General features: G+C 34.1%; 1 protein-coding gene across 1 annotated transcript in view; it reads left to right on the forward strand.

Moving 5' to 3' along the window:
* PAPOLA (poly(A) polymerase alpha) overlaps positions 1–20,308 on the forward strand; it is a 65,780-nt gene extending 45,472 nt beyond the window's left edge. Inside the window, 9 exon segments of the mRNA XM_017857913.1 lie at positions 1,251–1,370; positions 1,520–1,521; positions 5,643–5,785; positions 9,099–9,199; positions 9,427–9,530; positions 9,532–9,665; positions 13,869–13,931; positions 16,059–16,133; positions 18,163–20,308. Of these exon segments, the coding sequence (XP_017713402.1) occupies positions 1,251–1,370; positions 1,520–1,521; positions 5,643–5,785; positions 9,099–9,199; positions 9,427–9,530; positions 9,532–9,600 (539 nt within the window). The 3' untranslated portion in view covers positions 9,601–9,665; positions 13,869–13,931; positions 16,059–16,133; positions 18,163–20,308.
* The last annotated feature ends 3,627 nt before the right edge of the window (positions 20,309–23,935 follow it).

Below are 23,935 nucleotides of genomic sequence, written 5' to 3' on the forward strand. Positions count from 1 at the left end.
ATCCTTTATTTGTAAGTTTTGGAGCCAGAAAGGTAATACAGTTAGTAAGTAATAAACCCTTTGAGGCCTGGAGCAGCATTTGGTCCTGAAAGACAGTATCATTTCTGCAGGGAATCGTTGATACTCACATGGAGCAAAAGATAAAAGACCAAATAGCCACAGCCATAAGTAGTTCAGAACAGGGTTTGTTACTAGATGAATTTTGTTTCCTATCTTAGAAAAACTTGTGTATTGGGAGTTTTTGGGATTTTAGAGTTGCACATAAGGGATTATGGATTTCTACTTTTCATCTTCTCCTTTGGCATTTTTGTTGTTTCTCAAATGTTCCAGGCATTTTCTCCTGCTTAGGGTATTTTGTTCTTGATGTTTGCTCTCTCTGGAATGCTATTTCACCAGGTACTCTCAGCTTGCATCCTCATGTTCATTTAAATCTTCAGTCAGATGTCAACTCAGTTTCCAGGCTGAGCTTCCTATCCTACTCCCTATGTGGTTTTTCTCAGTAATACTTATCATCATCTGACATGGACTATAGGTTTTATTTTTTTCTTATTTATTCTATTCTCCCTACTGTAATGTAGACCCTTTGAGGCTACATTGGTCTTTGTTCACTGCTTATCTCCAGTGTCTAGAACAGTATGAATCAAGTATAGATGTTTCTTAAATATGTTTTGTATGACCGACTTTTACCTTTTGGGGCCCTCTGGATCTAAATAATTTGAATTTATTTAATTGTAGCATTTTCTTTTTGTACCTGTGACCTCTGTCATTTAAGTTATTACTATCTATAGAAAGTATGTCATTACTTAGTTTTATCTTGCAGATTCTTGTAAAGGTACCTATAGGTATAGTTTAATAAGTTTGACTTATTTTACAGCATGTGTTACATACTTGGTTAAAGTTTTAAGCAATAGTACTGGTAGCATAAAAGGGTATGAGTTTAAGAAACCCTTTTCCCCTCATTTCTGCCATTTCTTAAAGAGTTACTCTTTAGAGTTACTACTTTAAGAGCTATTTAAAGAGTTATTACACTGGAAGAATTAATATTTTGTGCTTTTATTCAGCGCATCTTGTGGTAAAAGGAGTTTGCTCAGGCAATGAATTATGTCGGATTAGGAATAGGTCTTGACTGATATACAGGTATGCAGTATTGATGGAAAAAGGATCCCTACTTAGAATAGTTTCTCTGGAGTGAGTTTAACTGCCTTTATTAAAATGTTTCTATTTCTTGTAACAATTTCCTAATTGTATAGTTTATAGGCAAGCAATAAACAGCAAGATGTTTGAGGTGGATATGAAAATTGCTGCAATGCATGTAAAAAGAAAGCAACTCCATCAACTACTACCTAATCATGTGCTTCAGAAAAGAAAAGGTAAATTTAGAAAGTACTTACAAAAGCATTACTAACATAATGTTTTATGCATCTGGACTATCATTATTTCAGAATTTAGGCTCAGTTAATAAGTCCTATTTGAAATAGATGACAGCTTTTTAAGAATCTGTTTCATGGGTTTCATGGAGCAGTTTCATTATGTGAAATCTGACTCTAATCAGTTTTCTTGCACACGGTTGCTTTAGATTTTAGAAGGATTAGTAGTGATGCTTCATATCCTTACTTTGTATATACCCGTATTCTCTTTAAGCACTTTTATTCTTGTTCATTTAAAATCCCACATCAGTATTTAATTTTCTTTCCTTTAAAAAGTAAACTCAGTTAAATTAGTAAGGAAATATGTGGGTCAAGTAAATTATGTGAGGCTTTTAAAAAATGAAAATCGCTTTTTTTGATGAATGTAAGAAATATAACATGTATATTATTTAAAAACCAAAAGTTGCTGAGTATAAAGGAGGTCATGAACAGAGGTCACTGAGTTAATATTTTGCATTACATTTTTCTAGTGTTAGTGCTTCCTTTTGAATAACTTAGAGCTATTTTTTCCTTATTTGAACTTTAGTGAGCATATTGGAATTTTAGTGCACAGATACAAATTACATTTTCTTTAGGTGATTTCAAAATAGATGGTTTATTCTTATAATGGAATACTTCACAGTATGTAGCAGTGAAAATAAATGAACTACAACTGCATATACTAATATGTTGAATAAAAAAGCACACGTATGTGTGTCTCACTTGATACTTCCATATAAAGTTTACAAGTTTAAAAACTTAAAAAACAATGTATTTAGGAGAGAATATGAAATAAAAGTATATATTACAGAATGACAACCACTGCATTCAGGAAAATGGCTGGTTGTCTGGAATTGGGAGGAAAGGAATGAAATTAATACACAAAAGACTTTAATTTTATAATGTTTTGTTTCTTAAAACAGAATATATTATGATACAAAAGCATTGAAGTTAATTAAAGGCAAGGACTCTGGAGTGGACTGCCTTGTTCAAATTCAGGCTCTACTCTTTCCTACCTGTGAAATTTGAGCAAGTTACGTGGCAAACATCTTGTTCTTGATTTGTCTCATCTCGAAAATTGTGGCAGTATTTTTACCTATTTTATTAGGTATTTCATGAAGATTAAATGAACCAATACATGTAAAGGGTGGTTTAGACTAGCTCCTGGCATATAATAAATGCTCATATTGGCTTTTGTTATCACATAACATCATTATTATTCACAACTTGGGGATAGGTAGATAAATGAGGAGGGGTGTAAAATCAGTTTTTAAGGCTTAAACGTGATGTTATTTTAAAAATGTTTTATTCTTAACCTAATGGTTTACTAAAAATTTAGTTAACTAGATAAAAATTGACAAACATGTACTATTCTCAGTGTACTATTTATACACAGACTGTTCAGTGCATGTTAACATATATTTATTGTAAAATTTTCCATCAAGCAGTTTTATTTTAAAACTAAAGTGTCTATCTCAGCTAGAGATTAGCCTCAGGAAAACAAACCTAAAATATCAAGTTAAACACTTGCTTTCTAATTGTCCTTTAGTGTTGTATTATTAAGGGTTAATTAAATCAGTTGTACTTAAATGTAAATTTATCACATACAAAAAATATAAACACTTTGGACTCGGGAATGGTGGCTCAAGCTTGTAATCCCAGTGACTTGTGAGGCTGAGGTAGGAGGATCCTTTGAGACTGGGAGTTCAAGACCATCCTGGGCAACACAGCAAGACTCCGTCTCCAAAAAAAATTTTAATTAGCTGGGTATGGTGGCATGCGTCTTACAGTCCTAGCTACTCAAGAGGCTGAGGTGGAAAGATCACGTATGCCCAGTAGTTCAAGGCTGCAGTGAACTTATGATTGTGCCATTGCACTTCAGTCTGAGTGACAGAACGAGACCTTGTCTCTTACAAAATAATAATTTTTTAAAAAAAGTATATAAAGATTTTATGTTTTCAGAAGTGAAAGTAGATTGTTCTTTAGAACTTCGCTATTATTAATATTTAATTCATAATCAAATAGCTATTAACAGCTATTTATAACAGATAATTAGATTTCTCAGAATCCTATATTCAGATTACCTTTTTAAGTTCTATTTCCATGACAGTACTGATATTTGGAACCATCCTGTGTAAATTTTAAGTAAATTTGAATATAAGATGTTTTATTATTTCTTAAGGTATTATTTCTTTAAATATAGTCATCTAGAATATAAAGAGAATCATTAATGACTGGAAATTTGTTTTTTAGTCCAAAAATTCTATCAGATGAAGTAACTATAATTTCACAGCAAACCTACTTTTAACATTTTATTTAAACACAGACTGTTCAGTGCATGTTACCATATACATATTTTTAAAAGGTTTTTGATGAAATTTGCTATTTTGTGACCTGCTTTTTTTTGTGTTAACATATCGTGACCATCTATCCAAATTATATTTTTAGTGGCTGTTTAATATCTCTTTATCTAGCTACAGTATGATTAAATCTACCCTGTATTTGAGATCATTTAGAGTATTTCTAAGTTTGCATTAGTACAATAGCACTTTCTTGCCTAATAAGTAACAAGTGTCTAGGAATCAAGATCTATGAATGTTTTGTTTGGACTCTTATAAATAGACTCTTCCTTTTATTAACTGCTATTTGCGTAACACTGTACCAGTCCTTTTTATATTTAACGTTCCAGCAACCCATGGGTATTGTCTTTTAATAGCAGAAACTGAGGGGTTAAGAACCTTGCCCTGGGTCATGTAGTATGAACTGTGAATTGGGCCTAAGTCTGACTGCAAAGTATGTGTGTGTGTTTCTTTCTGTAGTATGTTCTTTGTTTTATTTATCTTTTATTAAAAATTATGATAGAATATTTAGGACTATTTGGCTTTGAGGTCTCTTGCTACCAAACTTGATCTGGATATAGAAGCAAACAAAGCAAAGTAGCTTAATGCTGTTTTGTGTTTAGACCAACCAGTTAAACTTTCACAATTTATCCCAACAGTGGCCTGTTAACTCATAGCGTTTGGTCACTTAGGGAGGCAGGTAACTGTATAACTCAGTATAATTTACTTACTGAATAAATCCTCATATCTAGTGGAGAGTAAGATTGGTAGCATTGTTGAATAGAAGAGATACTCATTTATAATATTAGGTACTTTTATTTCACAACTGACTTCATAAGCAAATGGCGTTACTCTCTCTTCCTCTCCTTTCCACCATATCTCACCTTCCCCATTTGATCAATTTTCATTCATGTACATAAGTGGTATGTCTAGTGCTAAATCAAAGATAAGAATATTTTGTTATTTGGGGAACTAGAAAGCACAGAACGCAGGCACATATATAAGGAATGTGTTTTTGTCAACAGTATAAATTATTTTCGTTAAAATGTTTGTGTAGGTAAGTGAACCCAGGCTAAACATTCTGGAAAAAAAAAATGAAGCTGAATGTAATATTGCAGTAGCACCAAATAGCAAAAATTTAAACTTTGTTACTAGAAAGCAACTTTAATTTCATGAAACCATCCATAGTTTTGGTTTTCTGCTTTATTTGTTTTGGAGTGCTTTGATTTTAAGGAGGACCAACATTAGGATTTGTATATTATGTTTAGTTTTCAGAAAATTATTTCTGCTTTTCTTTTCACAGGATAATTTACAGTATTAAGCATGCCATTTAAAAAATTCTAAATTGCAGTTAGAGCACTAAAGTCTCTCGCTTTTGAGAGAAGCTCTTTTTATTGACAAATAGTAAGGAGTGGCAATAAGTTTGAAATTTAAAAAATTTTATGTTTATTGTAGGATAATTAGAAATCTATATGTAAACAAAATCACTTCTAGACCCACTTTACAGAGAGTCATTGTAGTACCATGTTTATTGTTGAGACATTTTTTTCTTGTGTGTGTATATATTTAAAGTTCTCTGATTGGAGATTCTTTTGTTTTATATTACAGTGTTTTAAATTTGTGTTGTATCTTATGGTCAGTGGATACATTTGATAAAACATTTCTTTCTCCTTTTTTCTCCCACATAAGAACTATACTTAATGTTGAGGCCTTCTTAGAAGAAAGTACTTGACTCCCAAATCGTTGCCTTTTAGAATCAGCATGGCACATCTAACTTTCGTAGATTTAGTGATTTGTGCTTTTCAGTAAAAATCATATATGTTAAGTAAAAGGTTTCCGTGTTTCAACATCTGGATGAAGTAAAGATATATTCAGTAAAATGTTTCATTGTTTGCAGCATTCAACAGAAGGTGTCAAATTGACAGCTCTCAATGACAGCAGCCTTGACTTGTCTATGGACAGTGATAACAGCATGTCTGTGCCTTCACCTACTAGTGCTACGAAGACCAGTCCATTGAACAGTTCTGGCAGCTCTCAGGGGTAAGGAAAAAGAGGAAAACAGAAGTGGAGTGGCTGTTTGCTGAATCAATCAGATACATTCTTATTTTGCTATTAAAGTCATCTATTTAGAATGTTATTTTCATTCCATCTACTATTTTTTTTAAATAGCAATTTAATTCTTAGGTTTGGGGATAGTACTTTTTGGTTTTGTCTTGTCATACTTAACATTTTATTTTTGAGACCATTAATGTCTTCAGTCAGATGTGTCTGAATGTTAGCACATAAGCCGTCCAAGTTCATGTGTTTAGATGGCTACTGCTACAGTGCACTGTATGGTGTGCTAATGAGAACAGACAAAAGGAACAACACCACCTTTCTGTCCTGGAGCTGCTTATAACTTTGTAACAAGGGAATGTATCTATGATAGTTAGGGAAACCTGTTTTAGAAGAACTAGGTATCTCTCTTAACATTCACAGCAGTTAAAAATTTAAAAATTTATTATTATTTTAAGAGATGGGGTCTGGCTGTTTTGTTTAGGCTGGCCTTGAGCTCCTGGATTCAAGCGATCCTCCTACTTCAACCTCCTGAGTAGCTGAGACTACAGGCGCATGCCACTGCCCTGGGTTTGAAGCAGTGAAAAATTTTCAGCCAGGTTCAGTGACTCACACCTGTAATCCCAACACTTTGGGAGGTTGAGGTGGTAGGATCACTTGAGGCCAGGAGTTCAACACCAGCCTGGGCAACATAGTGAGACTTCCATCTCTAGAAAAAAGTAAAAAAAATTAGCCAGGTGTGGTGGTGTGCACCTGTAGTCCTGGCCACTAAGGAGGCTGAGGTGGGAGGATTGCTTGAACCTGCAAGGTTGAGACTACAGTGAGCTGTGGTCCCACCACTGCACCCTAGCCTGGGCAACCAGAGTGCGACCCTGTCTTTAAAAAATATATATATATATGTGTGTGTGTGTGTATATATAAATATATATTTATATATATGTGTGTGTGTTACACACACATTTTGTTTGTTTTTGTTTTGTTTTTTGTTTTGAGATGGAGTCTCGCTCTGTCACCCAGGCTGGAGTGCAATGGTACGATCTCGGCTCACTGCAACCTTCGCCTCCCAGATTCGAGCGATTCTCCTGCCTTAGCCTCCCGAATAACTGGGATTACCATTACCTGCCATCATGCCCAGCTAATTGTATTTTTGTGGAGATGGGGTTTCACCATGTTGACCAGGCTGGTCTTGAATTCCTGACCTCAGGTGATTTACCTGCCCTGGCCTCCCAAAGTGCTGGGATTACAGGCATGAGCCACCATGACTGGCCTATATTACAATTTTTAAAAGGCGGTGTTAGAAGTCTGTTTGTCAGTTAACGTATAACCGATGGCAGAAGTGCAGGCTGGGGAGGATTCCCTGGATGAGTGTGAAATAGAAAATGCTGAGGTGTCATGGATGTCTTTTCTTTCTTTTGGACTTCGTGTGTGTGATATGTTTTTAGGCAAATCATGCATAATCCAAAGACTTCAGGCCTGAATATGTCCTGTAAGTGTTATCATTTTAAAAGTTTTTTTTGTTGTTTTCTTTTTAAGTGAAGAAGCTTTTAATAGGAATTTTGGGATTTGTAAAAGCCTTTGTGTCCTTTGAGTTTGTGCATGAATATAAAATGTGTACAACTGTACTAAATTTCACAATTTAGTTTTGAAGTTTAGTTTCTTGAAGTAATACTAAGTAACTTCTGTAAATAAAACTTCTGGGTTTTTAGAATATGATTGTATATTTGTTCAACAAGCATTGAGTGTTTATTATGTACTAGACACCTTGCTAGCCATTTCAGGCTTTCTCCTGCATCTGTGATTGTTCTCTGGCCAACTGTCCTTTTCTTTTTATTCATTTAATATTTGTGCCCTTGAGGGCTCTCTCATTATTCTGTTGTCTGTTTATCCCATCTTCATATTGTCCCTGAGTGGTAACACCTTCTCTGTTGACTACATTTTACATTCATGTACCAATGATATCCATAGCTTTAATAAGCTGACTGCTCTGTGGTTCCACATGGATGTCATGTAGGTACCAAAAATGAGTCTTCCAAGTGTTGCCTACCTCCTTATGGTGTCATCATTCACCAGTTTCAGAGTGTGGGTGGTAGCTCTGAGAGAGACAGACAGAGAGAGAAACCAGAGGACTTTTCTGCTTTTGTTTTTCTTTTAGGAGATAATAAAAACTTGAGTTTATTTAAATGCTAATGTGTAGAATTTACTTGAGACAGGAAGGTTGGATGGGAGAGTAAAGGAGTGATGATTTGAGTTTCTTGAGATGACAGGAGTTAGTGAGATTTAGAACATAGATTGGGCTTTTTTATGTAATAAGGAATAATAAGGAAAGAATAGGGGTTAATTATAGAAATAGGTGTGTCTCTTTAATATTTATACTTAGAATTTGGGGTAATATTTGGCTAGTGGCTTTTGGTTGTTAAGTAGGAAGGTCATTTGAGATTGACATGAGGAGGAGAAAATGGCAGAGAAACTTCGGGGGAGTAAAGAGGGTTTAAAATAAGTTATTTTTAAAGTAAAATATTGAAATATCCCCTTGTCACTTAAAGGTCTTTGTTTAACTGAGCCACTGGATGGGCTTTTAGAGTTTTATAAAACCCTTATACTTTGTATACAGAAATTTATTTCTGTTTTCTGTTTCTCAGAACATTTTCTCATTCATAACTTTTTTTTTTTTTTTTTTTTTTTAAATAATATAGGTTTTTTTTTTCTCGTAGAGACGAGGGCTCACTGTGTTGCCCGGGCTAGTTTCAAACTTGAGCTCAAGCAATCCTCCCGCCTCGTCTCCCAGAGTGCTAGGATTACAGGCAAGAGCCACCATGCGTGGCCTCTTATTAATAAATAATTTTTGTTCAAAAAAATCCTTCAGTAAGTCTCTTAGCCAAAATCAGTTAAGAATAGATCTTTTAGAACCACTCTGGCGATATAGTAGCCAGCCGCCATATGTGACAATTTAAATTTAATTAAAATTAAGCAGTCTCTCACTAGTCATATTTTAAGTACAGAGTAGCTATGTTTTAATAGTGGCTACCATATCCAGTAGCACAGATACAGAACATTCTGTCATCTCAGGAAGTAACATTAGACAGTGCTGCTTTAGAAGGTTTGTGTACTTTTTACTGTTGTTATACTTTATCCAATAAAGTCAGTTGCTAAAGTGTATTTATAGGAAGTAAAATCAAAGAATCATTTACTTTACAAAATAACTTCTGTACATGTTATAGATCATTGTATTTTATTTTATTTATTTTCTACTTTTAAATTTTGAGACAATTTTATTTTATTTTATTTTATTTTATTTTAGCAGAAACAGTCCTGCTCCAGCTGTAACAGCAGCATCTGTGACCAACATACAGGCTACTGAAGTTTCTGTGCCACAAGTAAATTCCAGTGAAAGCTCAGGGGGTAAGGAGATTGGGTTTGTCAGGTTTGAGAATTCTTACATTATATTTGGTTTAACCTTCATTTTGAAAAGCGGGTTTGTTAAGTAGTTGAAATTCAGTTTTTTAAATGCCAGTTTATTTTTTGCATGTAAAGTTATTCATGAAATCAAATTCAGAGAAACAAAAACTTACAACTTGACACCGATATGGTTATTTTAATTTGTATATGCTCATATATTTACTGCTTAGGTACATCGAGTGAAAGCATTCCTCAAACTGCCACACAACCAGCCATTTCTCCACCACCAAAGCCTACGGTCTCCAGAGTTGTTTCTTCAACACGTCTGGTAAACCCACCACCTAGATCTTCAGGAAACGCAGCAAATTCAGGAAATGCAGCAACAAAAATACCTACTCCTATAGTAGGAGTCAAGAGGACATCCTCACCTCATAAAGAAGAGAGTCCCAAGAAAACCAAAACAGAAGAGGTATATATGTAAAAAACATATTAGTTAGCCATGGCAACACCAACTGCCTATTTTTAAATCCATTGGAAGAAAACTTTATGAACCAAAATAGAGAAGGATCAAGGGACAAAGCTTTTAGAAAATTGTAGGTGTGTCTGTAGTGTTTTAGTGCCATAGTTTCTCTTCACCTTTCCCATTCTTCTCAGTAACTACCTCTGCCATAAAGCTGTGCCCTCTCATTTAAACTTCTTTAGTGTGTGTAGTTAGCAGGTATTATTGTCTACAACAGAATTTAACATGGAATTACATGTATTCTTAACTTACTATTCTCTAATGACTGTCTTTTTTTTGTACTGATTTTTTGATGGTCCTCTGGACAGTTTTTTGCTTCTATGATCCAAATGGAGTTTTGAAATTTCTCTACTGTACTTGGTATTATAGGACCATTGAATACTAGAGGTTCTCAGGGAATTCTTACTGAATGAAAAACAAGTACACACAGCCACGTTAGTTTTTGAACCTTAAATGGTTAGCTCTCTAACCCTTAAACTTTCTAGCATCATTTGCATTTTTTTTTTTTTTTAAACTCCTGGGCACAGGCTTCTGCCTCCCACGTAGCTAGACCCACAGGTGCACGTCACCATGCCCAGCTTAGTTTTTTAGTTTTTGTTTTGAGACAAAAAAGAGCCCAACCTGGGCTCTTTTGCCCAGGTTGGAGTGCAGCAGAGCAATCTCAGCTCACTGCAACCTCTGCCTCCCAGACTCAAACAATCTTCCCACCTCAGCCTCCCAAGTAGCTGGGACTACAGGTGCGCACCACCATGCCTGCCTAATTTTAAAAAAGACTTTTTTTTGTAAAGACAGAGTCTTGCTATGTTATCCAGGCTTATCTCCAGCTCCTGGGCTCAAGCGATCCTCTTGTCTTGATCTCCCAAAGTGTTGAGGTCACAGGAACCACTATGCTTTGTGAGCTTGTATTAACTTTTTATACTAGCTGGTTTACAATTGTTACAGTCTTAGTTTTGGGAAAACCATTAAAAGTGTACATTGATTTGGTATGAGTCTTAAAATAGAAGTAGTCTTGTTACACAATTTTATTTCTCCCTCGAGTCACTTTCATGTTGTTTTCCAATCAATGAGGCATTCGCTGTTTCCCCAGAGGTGACAGTCTAAAAGCACCAATTTCATTGTGTGTTTTTTTTTTTTTTTTTAGCTAAGAATGTATTTAGTAATTTACGTATTACAACAAAATTTCTTTAGAGTGGAAAAAAAACACTCTAGATTGCTTATGGATTCTATTATGTTTTGATTAAGAATGGTGAAAATTATTTTATTATTTAGCTTATTTTCTGAAGACTTGTTTTTTTTTTGAAATAGCTCGTATTAACTAAAAGTAATCTGATGAATTTTGTCACTGTTAAGATGATAGATGAGAATGAAAGATGGGTATTGTGTAGTACTTTAAATCCCCTCAGATTACATTTACGATGCCTAATACAATGTAAATGCTGTTTAAATTATTGTTATGATGTATTTTTTAATTTGTGTCATTTTTATTGTTGTATTATTTTTTATTTTCCAAGTATTTTGATCCATGGTTGGTTGAATTCGCAGATGCGGAATCCACAGATATGAAGGGCCCACTGTAAATCATCATAACTTAGAAGATGTGTTCTGAAAACTCATCTGTGTCTGTGTAATTATCTCTTAAGGCAGTGATTTTCCTTGTTGGTTGTGCAACAGAATTAGTTTTTGGGGTTTTTTTTGTTATTGTTTTTCAATAAAGATTTTAGGGCTTTCTCCAGACGAACTGAATCAGAGATCTTCTAGAAGTTAGGCCTGGAGATCTTACTAAGAGCCCCGCTGCCACATGATTGTGTTGTGCAGCAGTTTAAGAATATACTAAATTTTTGTGTCAGTTACACATTCAGACTACTGATACTGGTTTGAAGTTGTCAGGGCATTTCAGAATTCAGATTTCTTTTGACATTAGTAAAGTGTATTTAAGCATAATTCTGTGCATTTAAGATTGGTTTGTTTTTTTTTAATGTTAAAAATGGCACCCTAACAGTTCTAAATAAGTTTGTACTAGTGTAGTATTTTGCAATTTTATTTGCACTTACGTTGGTAGAATAACACTTGTGTTTCTTGTCTGGTTTAGAAAAGCAATAAGAATATAGAATTTTTAAACTTAAGTATGGAAAATTAAAAATACATATAGAAGAGTCATTTTATGTACCTGTGTACCCATCACACAGCTTCTGTTATAATTAACTCTCCGCCAATCTTTGTAATCTTAATTCTTTCAGCCTTTTTCGTTTTCTCTTGTGATTGAATTACTTAACAGCAAAATCTAGACATGTTTAATTAGAATCTTAAAATCATATCTAAGAATGAAAGCATTAAGAGTAAAATTAGCCTACTCACAAAATTAACAATTTATTAATATAATCAAACATCTAGTCAGTGCTCAAATGTCCCGATTGTTTTAAAATAGGCTGTTTGTTCAAATCTGGAAGTCGAAAAAGATCCCTGTGTTGCAATTGTTTGATATCTGTAAGTGTCCTTTAAAATATACAGATTCCCTCCTCCATCCCTTCCCACTTTTCCTGTAATTTTTTTTTTTTTTTTTTGGTATATATTTTCTCAGTCTGAATTTTGCTTATGGCATTTCTGTGGAGTTGATTAATAGAAACATAGCATTTTAAGAAGATAAGGGATATTAGGTTATTCCATGGGCTAATCTCATTTCCTACCAGAAGAACTTGCTGTTTAGTGGCTTTTCCAGTTACAGATCTAGTTACAGTTAGAGGCAGGATTAGAACCCAGGCCTAAATCTCATAGTGCTTTAGTCAAAGAAATTTGCTGTAGTAGAAATAATCCTAATTTTGAAGCCCTTCTAGATTGGGTCTTTTATTCTCTGCTAATGAGTACTCGGTATTAGAAATTTTAGCAAACCAGAAATAAATACTGGCCTCACTCAGTAATGCACTAACATGTATATAAATAGGAGAGTTTTAGATACTCTGAGATAGTTTAGTTCTGCTTAATGGTCATCATATCCTAAGGTTTTTCAAATAAATATAAATGGTAATGTAAAATAAAAATTGAAAATATTTGCTCTATTTTCTGGATTATATAGCTAAATTAACCTCTCTCTCTCTCTCTCTCTCTCTATATATATATATATACACACACACATATATATATAAAACTTTTTGTATGGAAAATTTCAAACATGTCATAAGTATAATGAACTGTCATGTTTGCATCACCTAGCTTCAACAGTTAACAACTCACAGCCAACCTTGTTTTATCTACATACCCACATCACTTCCTTCCCCATTGTTGTGAAGCAAACCCCAGGCATAATAACCAAAAATATTTCTTTGTATATCTAAAAATAAGGACTTCTATAAAATATAAGTACAGTATATTTATCACACAAATATTGATAATCCATAGTTTTACATATCAGTCAGTATTCAGATTTGGCCAATTGTGACACATTACTATTTTTAAAGTTTGCATATTTGCAGGGTACAAATAAAGTCCTTATTGGAATTGATTGATACTGTATTAAATCTCTTCTAAGCTGTAAGTTAGCCTGTGGTTTTTCTATGCCTGTTTTAAGAGTCACATTTAAAATTAAATTTTAATAGTGCTAAGAAAATAGTGTCAAAATAGTGCTTAAGACCCAAGCAAGGCGTTTCTTGAGTCTTGTGTTCTGTAGGATGTTAGTAGGTCGTACCAGGAACAAGGATTCTCTAGTTAACTAGGCTTAGGAAGATTAAAGTGGTGTTCTTTCTTGGTAGAATTGATTAGAACCTTCTGTGTGCCACTCTGTGTGAGGCTCCCAGAATGGGGGTGATAACTACGCCAAATTCCTAAAGTTGTTTGATCAGGATCTCTTTTTTTTTTTTTTCTTTTCCTTACAAAAATACATTTCTATGAACTCTTAGTGGTTTTGGAAATGTACTTTAGGTGGTGATCTGCAGTAACAGTTTTCCTGATGCTTTTTTAAAATTTTATAGCTTTTTCTGAAAGCCAAATTTAATTGATAAAAACATTTAAAAAGAGGAGCCGTTATCTATTTTAAGGCTATTAGTTGATCTTACAGTTTATATTTTGCTTAGTTTTAAAAAAGTTTATAAAGTAAAGCCTTGATTGGCAAATAATCTAAATTTTTCATTTTAGAGAATAAAGCTTTTTTTTTAAAAACAGGATGAAACAAGTGAAGATGTAACTGTCTTGCTTTGACGTGGACATGATAAAACAGAAGCAAAGGTATACTAATTTAGCCTTTAGAATACATACACATTAAGAGTTCAGGAAGATGTAATAGAAATGTCTGTAAAATATTGTATTTTGGCTATAGGTTTTAGATGTTTTTAGTGTTGTTTATGGGAGAAGTATTTGGTTCATTTTACTGTATAATTATGTAATGCTGAACACTGAAGGGAATGGTGTGATGAGTGAAACACATATTCTGTGGCCTTTAAAGGAGCTTATAATTAAGTAGAGAAGATAATCATGAATGTAATCTTAATTACATTATCAAGAAAATCAAAAGTAATTGAGGGCTGGGGGCCAAGGGGCAAGGAAGTAAGATGTTTATTTTTGACTGGCAGAAATAGCAGTAAATGTCTTCATTGAGAAATAAGTTAGCATTTGAAGTGGTCTCGAAGGATATATATAGGATTTTTTGACAGTCAGGACTGAATCAATGATCTCTCTCTGTGTTGAGAACTATCGGTATGATTACAAAAGCGTTTTTGGATACGGTTTTGGGCTAGAAACCTGGGGTGCATGGGGCTTGAACGAGGTGTAGATGGGTTGGAAGAATTTTTTTTCCTCAAAATGTTAAAAGAACTCATTTTTTTCCCTAGAATTTGAACATATATGGAGCTTTTAACTTTCTTTGTTTGGAAAATTAGAAACTCTCTCCCCTTCTCCCAAATTATCCAGATTTCTCTGATGGATATTTTAAAAAATACTCTCTTAGGTTTTGTGCGTGCCCTCATAATGCCCTTGCTTTATAATTTCGATGTACTTCGTAAACCAAGAAAAAAATGTTTGTGTCATTATGTAATCTACAAAATTATTAATGGCTTCACAGAATGCCGTCTTAATGCTGTGATTATTTTTATCCAGCCAATTTCCTATCCATGGCAATTATTTCCATTTAAAAAAGAAAGCTGTGCTTTCCTACTGTAATACTGGTTACAGCTAAATATCGTATCTGCCATTCGTTCATGTTTATTTACTTCGCATAAATTAATGGAAGAAGAATTATTGAGGAAAATAGTATGCTTAAAGTTTGGTATACATCACTAAGCTGTCCTCTAGGAAGGCTGCATGTCTTCCATTCCTACTTCTTACATCTGATTTACCTTTTTTAATTTCATAGGAGAAAGCAATGTTTCATTTTTTTTGGTATAGTTTCATTGAAATTGAAGTTTTCATATTTTTATTTTCTTTTTAAAATTTTTTTTTTTTTTTTTTTTTTTGAGATGGAGTCTTGCTTCGTTGACCAGGCGGGAATGCAGTGGCGCATTCTTGGCTCACTGCAACCTCTGCCTCCCAGGATCAAGCGATTCTCCTGCCTCAGCCTCCCGAGTAGCTGGGATTACAGGCATGCACCACCACGCCTGGCTGATTTTGTATTTTTAGTAGAGATGGGGTTTTACCATGTTGGCCAGGCTGGTCTTAAACTCCTGACCTCCTGATCTGCCCACCTCGGCCTCCCAAAGTGCTGGGATTACAGGTGTGAGCCACTGGGTCTGACCTATATTTTTATTTTCATATGTTTGTGTATATATTATTTTCTTTTGTGTACTGCTTTTAAAAAGTTTAGAGTAATGGTATGACATACTTTACCCTGTGTTTTCTGATGAGTAGAATCAGTGCACTGATTACTGAGGAGGGGTGAAGAGACCATAAGGAGGGAGAAATCTTTTTTAGACATATTTTCCACTTTTAATTAAAGATGTGGGGTTGTTTTATTTAGTTGTGTTGAATAAGTTTGTTTGTTTGTTTCTCCCTCAAAACTAAGAACTTTCCTTGGGTTTATGCTCTGTTATTGTCTGGGCAACATTTCATGATGTGCCTATGTGTGTTTTTAATTATCATTTGCTTAAAATGTCCCAAGTTGGAGCTGGTTGGAAATTCATGAGCTGTTTTGACCCATGCCTTATAAGATTTAAGTAGGCAAATAGAAATTTATTAATATCTGAAATGGTGAAATAACCTACAGCATCTACACACTAGGTGTTTTTGTAATGTAGTCACATCTTTCTCTTGATCCCTCCTGTCTTCCAGTTTGTCTTCTTTATTAGCCACCAAACCCAGTTATGTTCTTTTATTCTTTTTTTAAGTCTCTTTTCCCCCTTCCCCATCCTCTTTGTCTCACAGGAACAACTTGATACAGAGACAAGTACAACTCAATCAGAAACTATTCAGACAGCGGCTTCTCTGTTGGCCTCTCAGGTACTAAGTGCAAAAAGCAAGGAGAATTTTGTAAATGTCCTGAAGATTAGTGTGGTATATTGAATTAAAGTGAGAGTTCATAGAAGACTATTAAAATTAATCTTTGTGAAAGTAATTACTTACTAGCCTATAAACATATTTATTGTAGTTTTAAGGCAGGGCCCTGGATTTGACAGAACCGTTCTCTGGGACTGTTTCGATGTTAACTCATCCGCTTATATTAATATATTATTTGATACTGCAAATCATTTAAATTTTCACTAGTCACTTATACAGGTTTCATATGTAGGTTTTATTTGTAGGTCAAAGAGTGAAATTCAAACTAGGAATGAACTAAAAAACATTCTTCATGTATTTCTTTTGCAAAGGCTAATTTATTTTATTTTAAAATGTATTTCTGCCTCATTTTTCCACTACTGATTTCAGTTAGTTATTTAATATAGCCCATAGCTCTTCAGAATTACTTTTTCATTTGTCCTAGCAAGTCTACTTGTGACAGACCCTCACATACAGAATCTCACAGTAGGCATCTGGAATCTTTTTTCACTGATTTGTTTGTGAACTTTCATTTTGTTAAATAATTATCTTCTTGAATCCTTTCACATGAATGAACCCTAACGTCTAGCTCAAACTCTGACACAAAGTAGATATATTCTTTAATAGATGATAAAACTGGTTAATCTCTACAAAGTAACTGAGATAACAACCGCTGCTGTACTGATACTATGATGATATTTTGCTGCTTTGCAGCTCAGAGTTATTTTAACGTGATCATTTAAAAATGTGCTTTTGCTAGATGTTAACTTTTATAGTCTCTAAAGATATATAAATATTATGTTTATTTTCCAGAATACCTTTTCCATAATCTAATAAAACTTTAGGGGGAGTAACTAACATCAGGAAGCATACTTAATATTGATACGTGGACAAACTTGTTTATCATTCGTAAACTGTCCTGTGATTGCATGTGTTTGGTTTGCCACATACTCTCTAGGGACTTATTTTCATAGTTTTGTCTTACTGAATTTATCCCTGTAGTAATTAGTACCCATGGGTATTTGCCTTTTAGATATTTTATGAGTGAGTAGAATTTTCTTTCTAATGAAAGGATTCATAGAGCCATAGAGAGAAAATCACCCAGTTATATAAGAAGAATGATTATGTTGATTTAAAAAAAAATACATTCCTATGTTTGGTAATGTTAGGTACATACTTATTTCTGGGGAGGTGATAATATTGTGGCTATACCTAATAAAGAATTCTTATTGTTTTGAGATAAATCTGGAAATATTTATAAATGAAATGATAGGATCTCTAGGATTTGCTTCAGAATAACACAAGGTGAATTGAAAGTGGGAGGACGGTGGCTTAGATTTGACAATTGATGAAGCTGGGTAATGAATACATGGGGATCCATTATACAGTGCTCTCTACTTTTGTGTATGTTTGGAATTTTCCGTAATAAAACTTGAAAAGATCCATCTCTGTATTTTTTTAGTGTTAAAGAAAGCTTGTGATTTAATCTAATTAATATGAAAATAATCTACCTCAAATGTAGGATGATTAAATTATTGCTCAGCTGTATAGATTTAATTGTATAATTTACAGTGTCAGAAAATAATAAATTTACTGCTGCTGCTTTGTATAAAATGAACTTTAAGTATTCTCCCACTTGGGGGTGCTCCAATACTAGTTAATATTACCGCTATTAGTGTGGTAATAAGTGAATATGGTTTAGCAGTAACTTAAGCATTATGTCATAGGTGATTCTTAGAGGAACAATTTTAAAAACTATTTGAAATTACTTAGGAGTTTTTAAAATATTGTTAAAATATACCTATTTGAAAATTCCTTTGTTGAACACATTATTTGTTAAGCAAATAATGTGATAGTCATATTTACATTCCATTTTGACAACATTATAGAGTTTTTAAATTTGTAATACTTTTCTCATAAGGTTTCTTAAATACATCTCATTGTTAAATTATGGTGCTTTGAACAATGTTGTGTTCTTTGCTTTCATTCTCAGAAAACATCCAGTACAGACCTTTCTGATATCCCTGCTCTCCCTGCAAATCCTATTCCTGTTATCAAGAATTCAATAAAACTGAGATTGAATCGGTAAAAACAACCTCAGGGGTCCATAAACAATATCTGCCAACTCAACCTGTTGTCTTCAAATGCTAAAAAAGGAGAATGGAGGGTACAAGACTAGACATGACTGAAATGGATTTGGGTTTTTTGGTGACCTCCCTTACTGGGCTAATCAGCACTTGATCGGAAGTCCAGGTTAGTATGTGAAGCCAGGAGTACTATTATTATTGTGTTAGCAACAGTTGCATTAACTATTTCAAAAATTACTGCCTTTAAAAAAACAACCTCAAGCTATATTTGTATTCATAATTGACATCTGGATTGGGTTTATGTTTGATGCATTGTTTGGAAAATTTGCAATACAAACTGGCATAAGAATTACTTATTCTGATGATGCACTTTTATGTATTTTTCATTAGAAAGTAGAACTAATTTTAGAGTTTCAGCTTGATGGATTTTCCTTTTTTCCTGAAGAATTTTCTTTACCATTAGTCTTCAAATTGGATACCGTTGTGCAGTGGTGTACTGTTATACTTCAGAGAAAGGGTAAGAGTACATCTAGTTCAGTTCCTGTGAGGTAGCTGTAACCCTTAAAAATGAAACGTCAACTCTAGGGTACATTTGACATTGAAAGATTAGTTAGGAAATAACTTGGTTTTGATAGGGTCATGATTAAGAAATGATATATTGGTTTTATTTATGGAATTGTTTTATAGTGCATACAAATCAGTGATCAGCCAGCAAATATTTTTCTTTGAGCTTATGAAAGCTCTGTATTCTTTTGCCTTCAATCTGTTGTCTTCAAAACAAACAAACAAAAGCTTCTTGCGCCTTCCCCTTCCTTTTCTTTTGCTTGTATGCACAAGGTAGGACTTACTTCGTAAGAAACAAAATGCCAGTATTTTCTTAAGCCATGATGTGAAACCAATGACCCTGTGACCACGTGGCACAGAACACTAAATTTTGGTCCCATGGCTGAAACTTGAGGGTGACTAAAAGTAATGCCTGTGAAACATGGTATCTGTCTGGGATGGCCATTTGATCTCTAGGAGGAATTTTGTACACTCCACAGAACTCCTATCTATAGTAAAATTGATTTTCAGTTTTAAATGTGGGCAAAAGGCATTTTCTCCAAGATTTTAAAACTGATTCTTATTTTTAAATGGTTTACCAAAATTTGTCAGTACATTTTACATGTAGAAGCATTTTAAAAATCATTTCTAGCAAGCACTTGACATCTAGTCAGCTCTCTACTCCTTCTTTATTTTGTTTTTTTCAAAAGATTAAGAGCTCCTTTCTTTGAATAAAATAATTTCTCATAATTAAGCAGTAGAAGATCTATCTTTACAAAGTATGAGGGATGCCAGATGTTGATAAACTTACTCTTTCTTAATCTGGACAAAGTAAACTTAACAGATTTTTCTGATGAGCATGTTTTATGAATCCTCCATTGTGCTCCATTCTATCACATGTGCATTTTTCATGTTAAACTGCAATTACTTAATCACTTCCCCTATCCTTCTAAATTAATTTTCTGAAGTTGGAGTGTAGTCTTTTTCCCCTTAGGCTATGCATTAATCGAAGCTTTCTTTTCACCATGATTTATAATGTCTAGTAAACAATATTTCTACTTCCCACATCTTTGCTTTACACAGTCACCTTGCCCTTCCTTCCACCACCGAAGAAAAAAGCTGGTCATACTAACAGGTGAAGTGTACAAGGTGTCTGTGTGTTTTGTGTAGCTTCAGAGTTAGATTGAAATTACCAGGCACAGATTTAGTCTTGTCATTTTGTTTACACATTGGGGAAAACAATTCAGTTTATTAAACGTTTCATGTAACTGCACCCAAGTTTTGCCAAGCTGGAAACTTGGACCTTTTCTGTGTAGTGACTTTTTAATTATAGTTTTCATAACCTGGAGATCAGACTGTTGCTTTCGCATGATGTATGTAGTGTCTCATGACTGGAGTTTGCTTTGTTTTATAGTATCTGTACTCCTTGTATTTTTCAAGAGCTATTTTGTAAACAGATGATGTATTTCTCCATTGAAAACACAATAAAAAAAAAACAGCACAATCTCACAGTTGCCTGATTTCTTTTGACTACTACTTTTTTTCAGTAATTTAATTGGTTCTGTCATAAGTTTATAGTGTGATTCTAAGTGAAGATTTGCAAAAGAATTTGATTACATTAGAAAAGATTTGTTTCTGGTTAACTTAAGCCATTGGCAGCAGCCTTGTATTTATAGCTCAGATAATAATTAGGTGTTTGTTTTTCATATAATTGATCTTTAGGGAAGAAAACATTAATATAGTTACTATTAATTCAATTTTAGCTGTTCCGTCCTCTAAAGTATTCTGTGTCTGTAGACACCATACGTTATCTGTATATTTATTCTATGCCTGTAGACAGTGTACTGTCCTTTTCAAAGCATTTAGCACTTTAATGTCAGCAGGTGGCACTGTTGTTTTTCAGTGAATTTAGAATTACAGACCACAACCAACCAGGATTCTGTTTCTTATTTTACTAAATGCAAATCAGATATTGCTTTTCTTAATCCCCCAGATGCTCAGCATTGAATACTTAATTCATGATGTAGAAGTGAGCTGCTCTGTGTATTTTGTGATGGTCAGCTCTTGGGTATGGTTATCTTGTGTTTTGAGTGGAGAGATGGACCTCTTTATGTCAAAGCTATTGTTCTGAAGGACATGTAGTTGTTCATATATCATTTCTAAAATTCTATTTTAAAATTCTAATATAACCTTCCCTATATATAAAAATGGAGATGTGGCTGCATTGTGGGATAACTTTTTAGTAAAAGCAAAATTTAACTTCCAAGACTATTCAGTAAAAGGGAAAATATTGTAGGAATTACCCTTGTCTCCCTTGTTAACACTAAAAGAATTGGACTGGCTGTACTTCCTCTACTTTGGTAGACATCTGGATGCAGGACTGTATATCACAGTTTCTGAGTTTTATCATCCACATGGCCTCTTGGCATTTTCATGCATCTTGCTGAATTAGTAAAATTATAATGGAAAAAGTTGTGCTTTGTGGCTGTGGGTATATTCTAGAATAAAGTTTTTATTTTTCTAATTAAGAGGTTTTTTTTCCACCACACATTAAAATGTTTTAGAGCTCTGCATAGTATTCTGGCTGCCTTCAAGGTGGCAATAAATGATCAGCAGCTCCAAGTCGTAATGGACATATGAACAGAGAAATCCTTAATATATATGGACTCGTAGACTGAGTCCTGGAAATACTGTCAGTGCACTTAAATGCACTTAAATTACAAAACCGTTTACCTGAAGCAGCACTGAGCAATCCTTTGGATATACTTATACCTGTTTTTATTCTAATAAAAATGATGAGTACAAGGAAAATTAGTTGGTTTTAGCCCGAATTATATGTTTTATTTTGATTTTGTTTCTCCACATTATTTTGCTTGTTAGCTTTTCTTTAAACCAACATCACAAATGGATGTTGTCTTCACTCAGACCTGAATTTGGTAAATGAAATATTACGCTCTGTAATAAATATGACCTTCAGTCATATAGAAACAAGTGGTCTGTTTAATTCTAATATCTGTTTCTCATAGAATCAATTCATTCTTTTATCAATTTAAAAATTATTGTTAAATTTTACATAGCTTTTATTGGCACCAAATAAGGAAGATAGCCTCAATGTTTTTGAGCCATGTATTTCAGAAGTGATTGTACTTTATTCTAGAAGTGATTTTACATACTTGGGAAATCATTTCAGCTTCTTTTCTTCTTTGGAGACATGCTTTTGTCTCAACATTCTGGGAACATCATTACAGCTGATCAAACCACACAAGTATTCTGTTGAAAGGGATGGAATTTTAAGTACATTTTTTCTTTCTTCATCCCTTCCCAGTTCATAGGCCTTTCCTTAAAAGGGTAGAATGTAAGACTGTGCTTAAGCTCACATTTCAGAAACTTTACATTTGTGTGAAAGGTTGTGATTTTAGTTATTGTGCTTTTTTTCTGCAATTATCTTTTAATATGTTTTCTATTTTAATCCAGCTAAGAGTCACACCTACAAAGGGCACAGTTTTTGTTGAGTTTATAGAGTTTACCTGCTGTTTAAAATGTTAACTTTCAAAGTATTCATGCTTTAATGTAAATAAGAGTGCAGTCATTTTTTTCCTCTGGTTTGGGTATCTTTAAATTCCACCAGTAAGGTGGGAAATGTGTCTATTCAAGTGAAGAACAGAAGAGTGAGCAAGAGTGAGTGTGTCTGTGTGTGTGTGTGTGTGTGTGTGTGTGTGTGTGTGTATCAAAGCATTATTTTTTGCTTTGGTATTTCTGTTTTTTTTTTTTTTTTTTTTTTTTTTGTAGGGGGTTTTTTTTTTTTTTTTTTTTTTTTTTTTTTTTTGAGATGGAGTTTAGCTCTTTTTGCCCAGGCTGGAGTGCAATAGCGCGATCTCGGCTCACTGCAACCTCCGCCTCCTGGGTTCAAGCGATTCTCCTGCCTCAGCCTCCCGAGGAGCTGGGATTACAGACATGCGCCACCATGCCTGGCTAATTTTGTATTTTTAGTAGAGACGGGGTTTCTCCATGTTGGTCAGGCTGGTCTTGAACTCCCGACCTCAGGTGATCCACCCGCCTCAGCCTCCCAAAGTGCTGGGATTACAGGCGTGAGCCACCGCGCCTGGCTCGCTTTGATATTTCTAAGGTACAGAATAATGCTTTGTGCCACCAGCTTAGTTTGTTTGTTATATGTTGTTTTAATTTTTTAATGGTGAGAATGGACTTATGTTCGGCCCTTCACACTCCCTCTCACTGGGTTGCAGAATTGACTAGGGGAAGCCCAAGGGGATGCTGGTTTTGTTTTTCATTTTGGAATAAATAGAGTCTGGATGCTAGATAACTGATTCACCCTAGGCTTGAACTTGGCACTGCCAACTTGGTCTAAGCAGCAGCGTTCCCTTTTCACGTGAGCACAGGTGTCAGAACGTTATGACATACCACAGCAAAATGCAAAATTTTGCAACAGTATAAATTCAGTTATATAGTAACCAGTCTTATAGAGTCTCCCTCTGTAGTCATTGAAGACTCTTCTTTTTGTCAGTTTTTGAAATAAGTCAACAGATTTGTTATGGTAGGTTTTAGTCTTGGGCTGGTTTTAATGTTACTAGTAGTTAAATGATAAAGTCTCATCACCACACATCACAATATTCGAAACGACATAGATGGTATCCTCATTTTTCACATAACCTGGATGATTTTTATTAGTGATATGACTATGACCTGATTTTTTGTTTTAAATTATCTCTAAGTCTCTTAAAGTCTCTTAAAATACTTCACAAGCCTTTTAGAAGTGTTTCCTTTAATTAATTTGTAGGATGTTATTTTTTGATCCAACAGATTTCATGCTGAAAATATATATTTTGAATAATTCAAACATTTCAGTTTTATGGGGTTTTTTTTTATAGCTCATTGGAGACATTTATCTCAGTCTTGTGTGTTTTCTAATAATGTCATGTAGTCCTAAAATAGTTAAAACTTTTTTTTTTGGTATAATACTGTTTTTGCTCAAAGACTTCTGGAAGTGCAGAATAGCAAAGTTATTTCTGGGGACTAAGGTGATCTTTGTCTCACTACCATGCCCCTCTCAATCCCCATACATACACATATATGTGGGTATTGGGGTTCTTTTCAGACTCTAGGCATCAGAAATTAAGT

This window comes from Rhinopithecus bieti, unplaced genomic scaffold (assembly GCF_001698545.2).
Source record: "Rhinopithecus bieti isolate Rb0 unplaced genomic scaffold, ASM169854v2 scaffold_41913, whole genome shotgun sequence".
In the NCBI taxonomy this organism is placed as follows: Eukaryota; Metazoa; Chordata; class Mammalia; order Primates; family Cercopithecidae; genus Rhinopithecus; species Rhinopithecus bieti.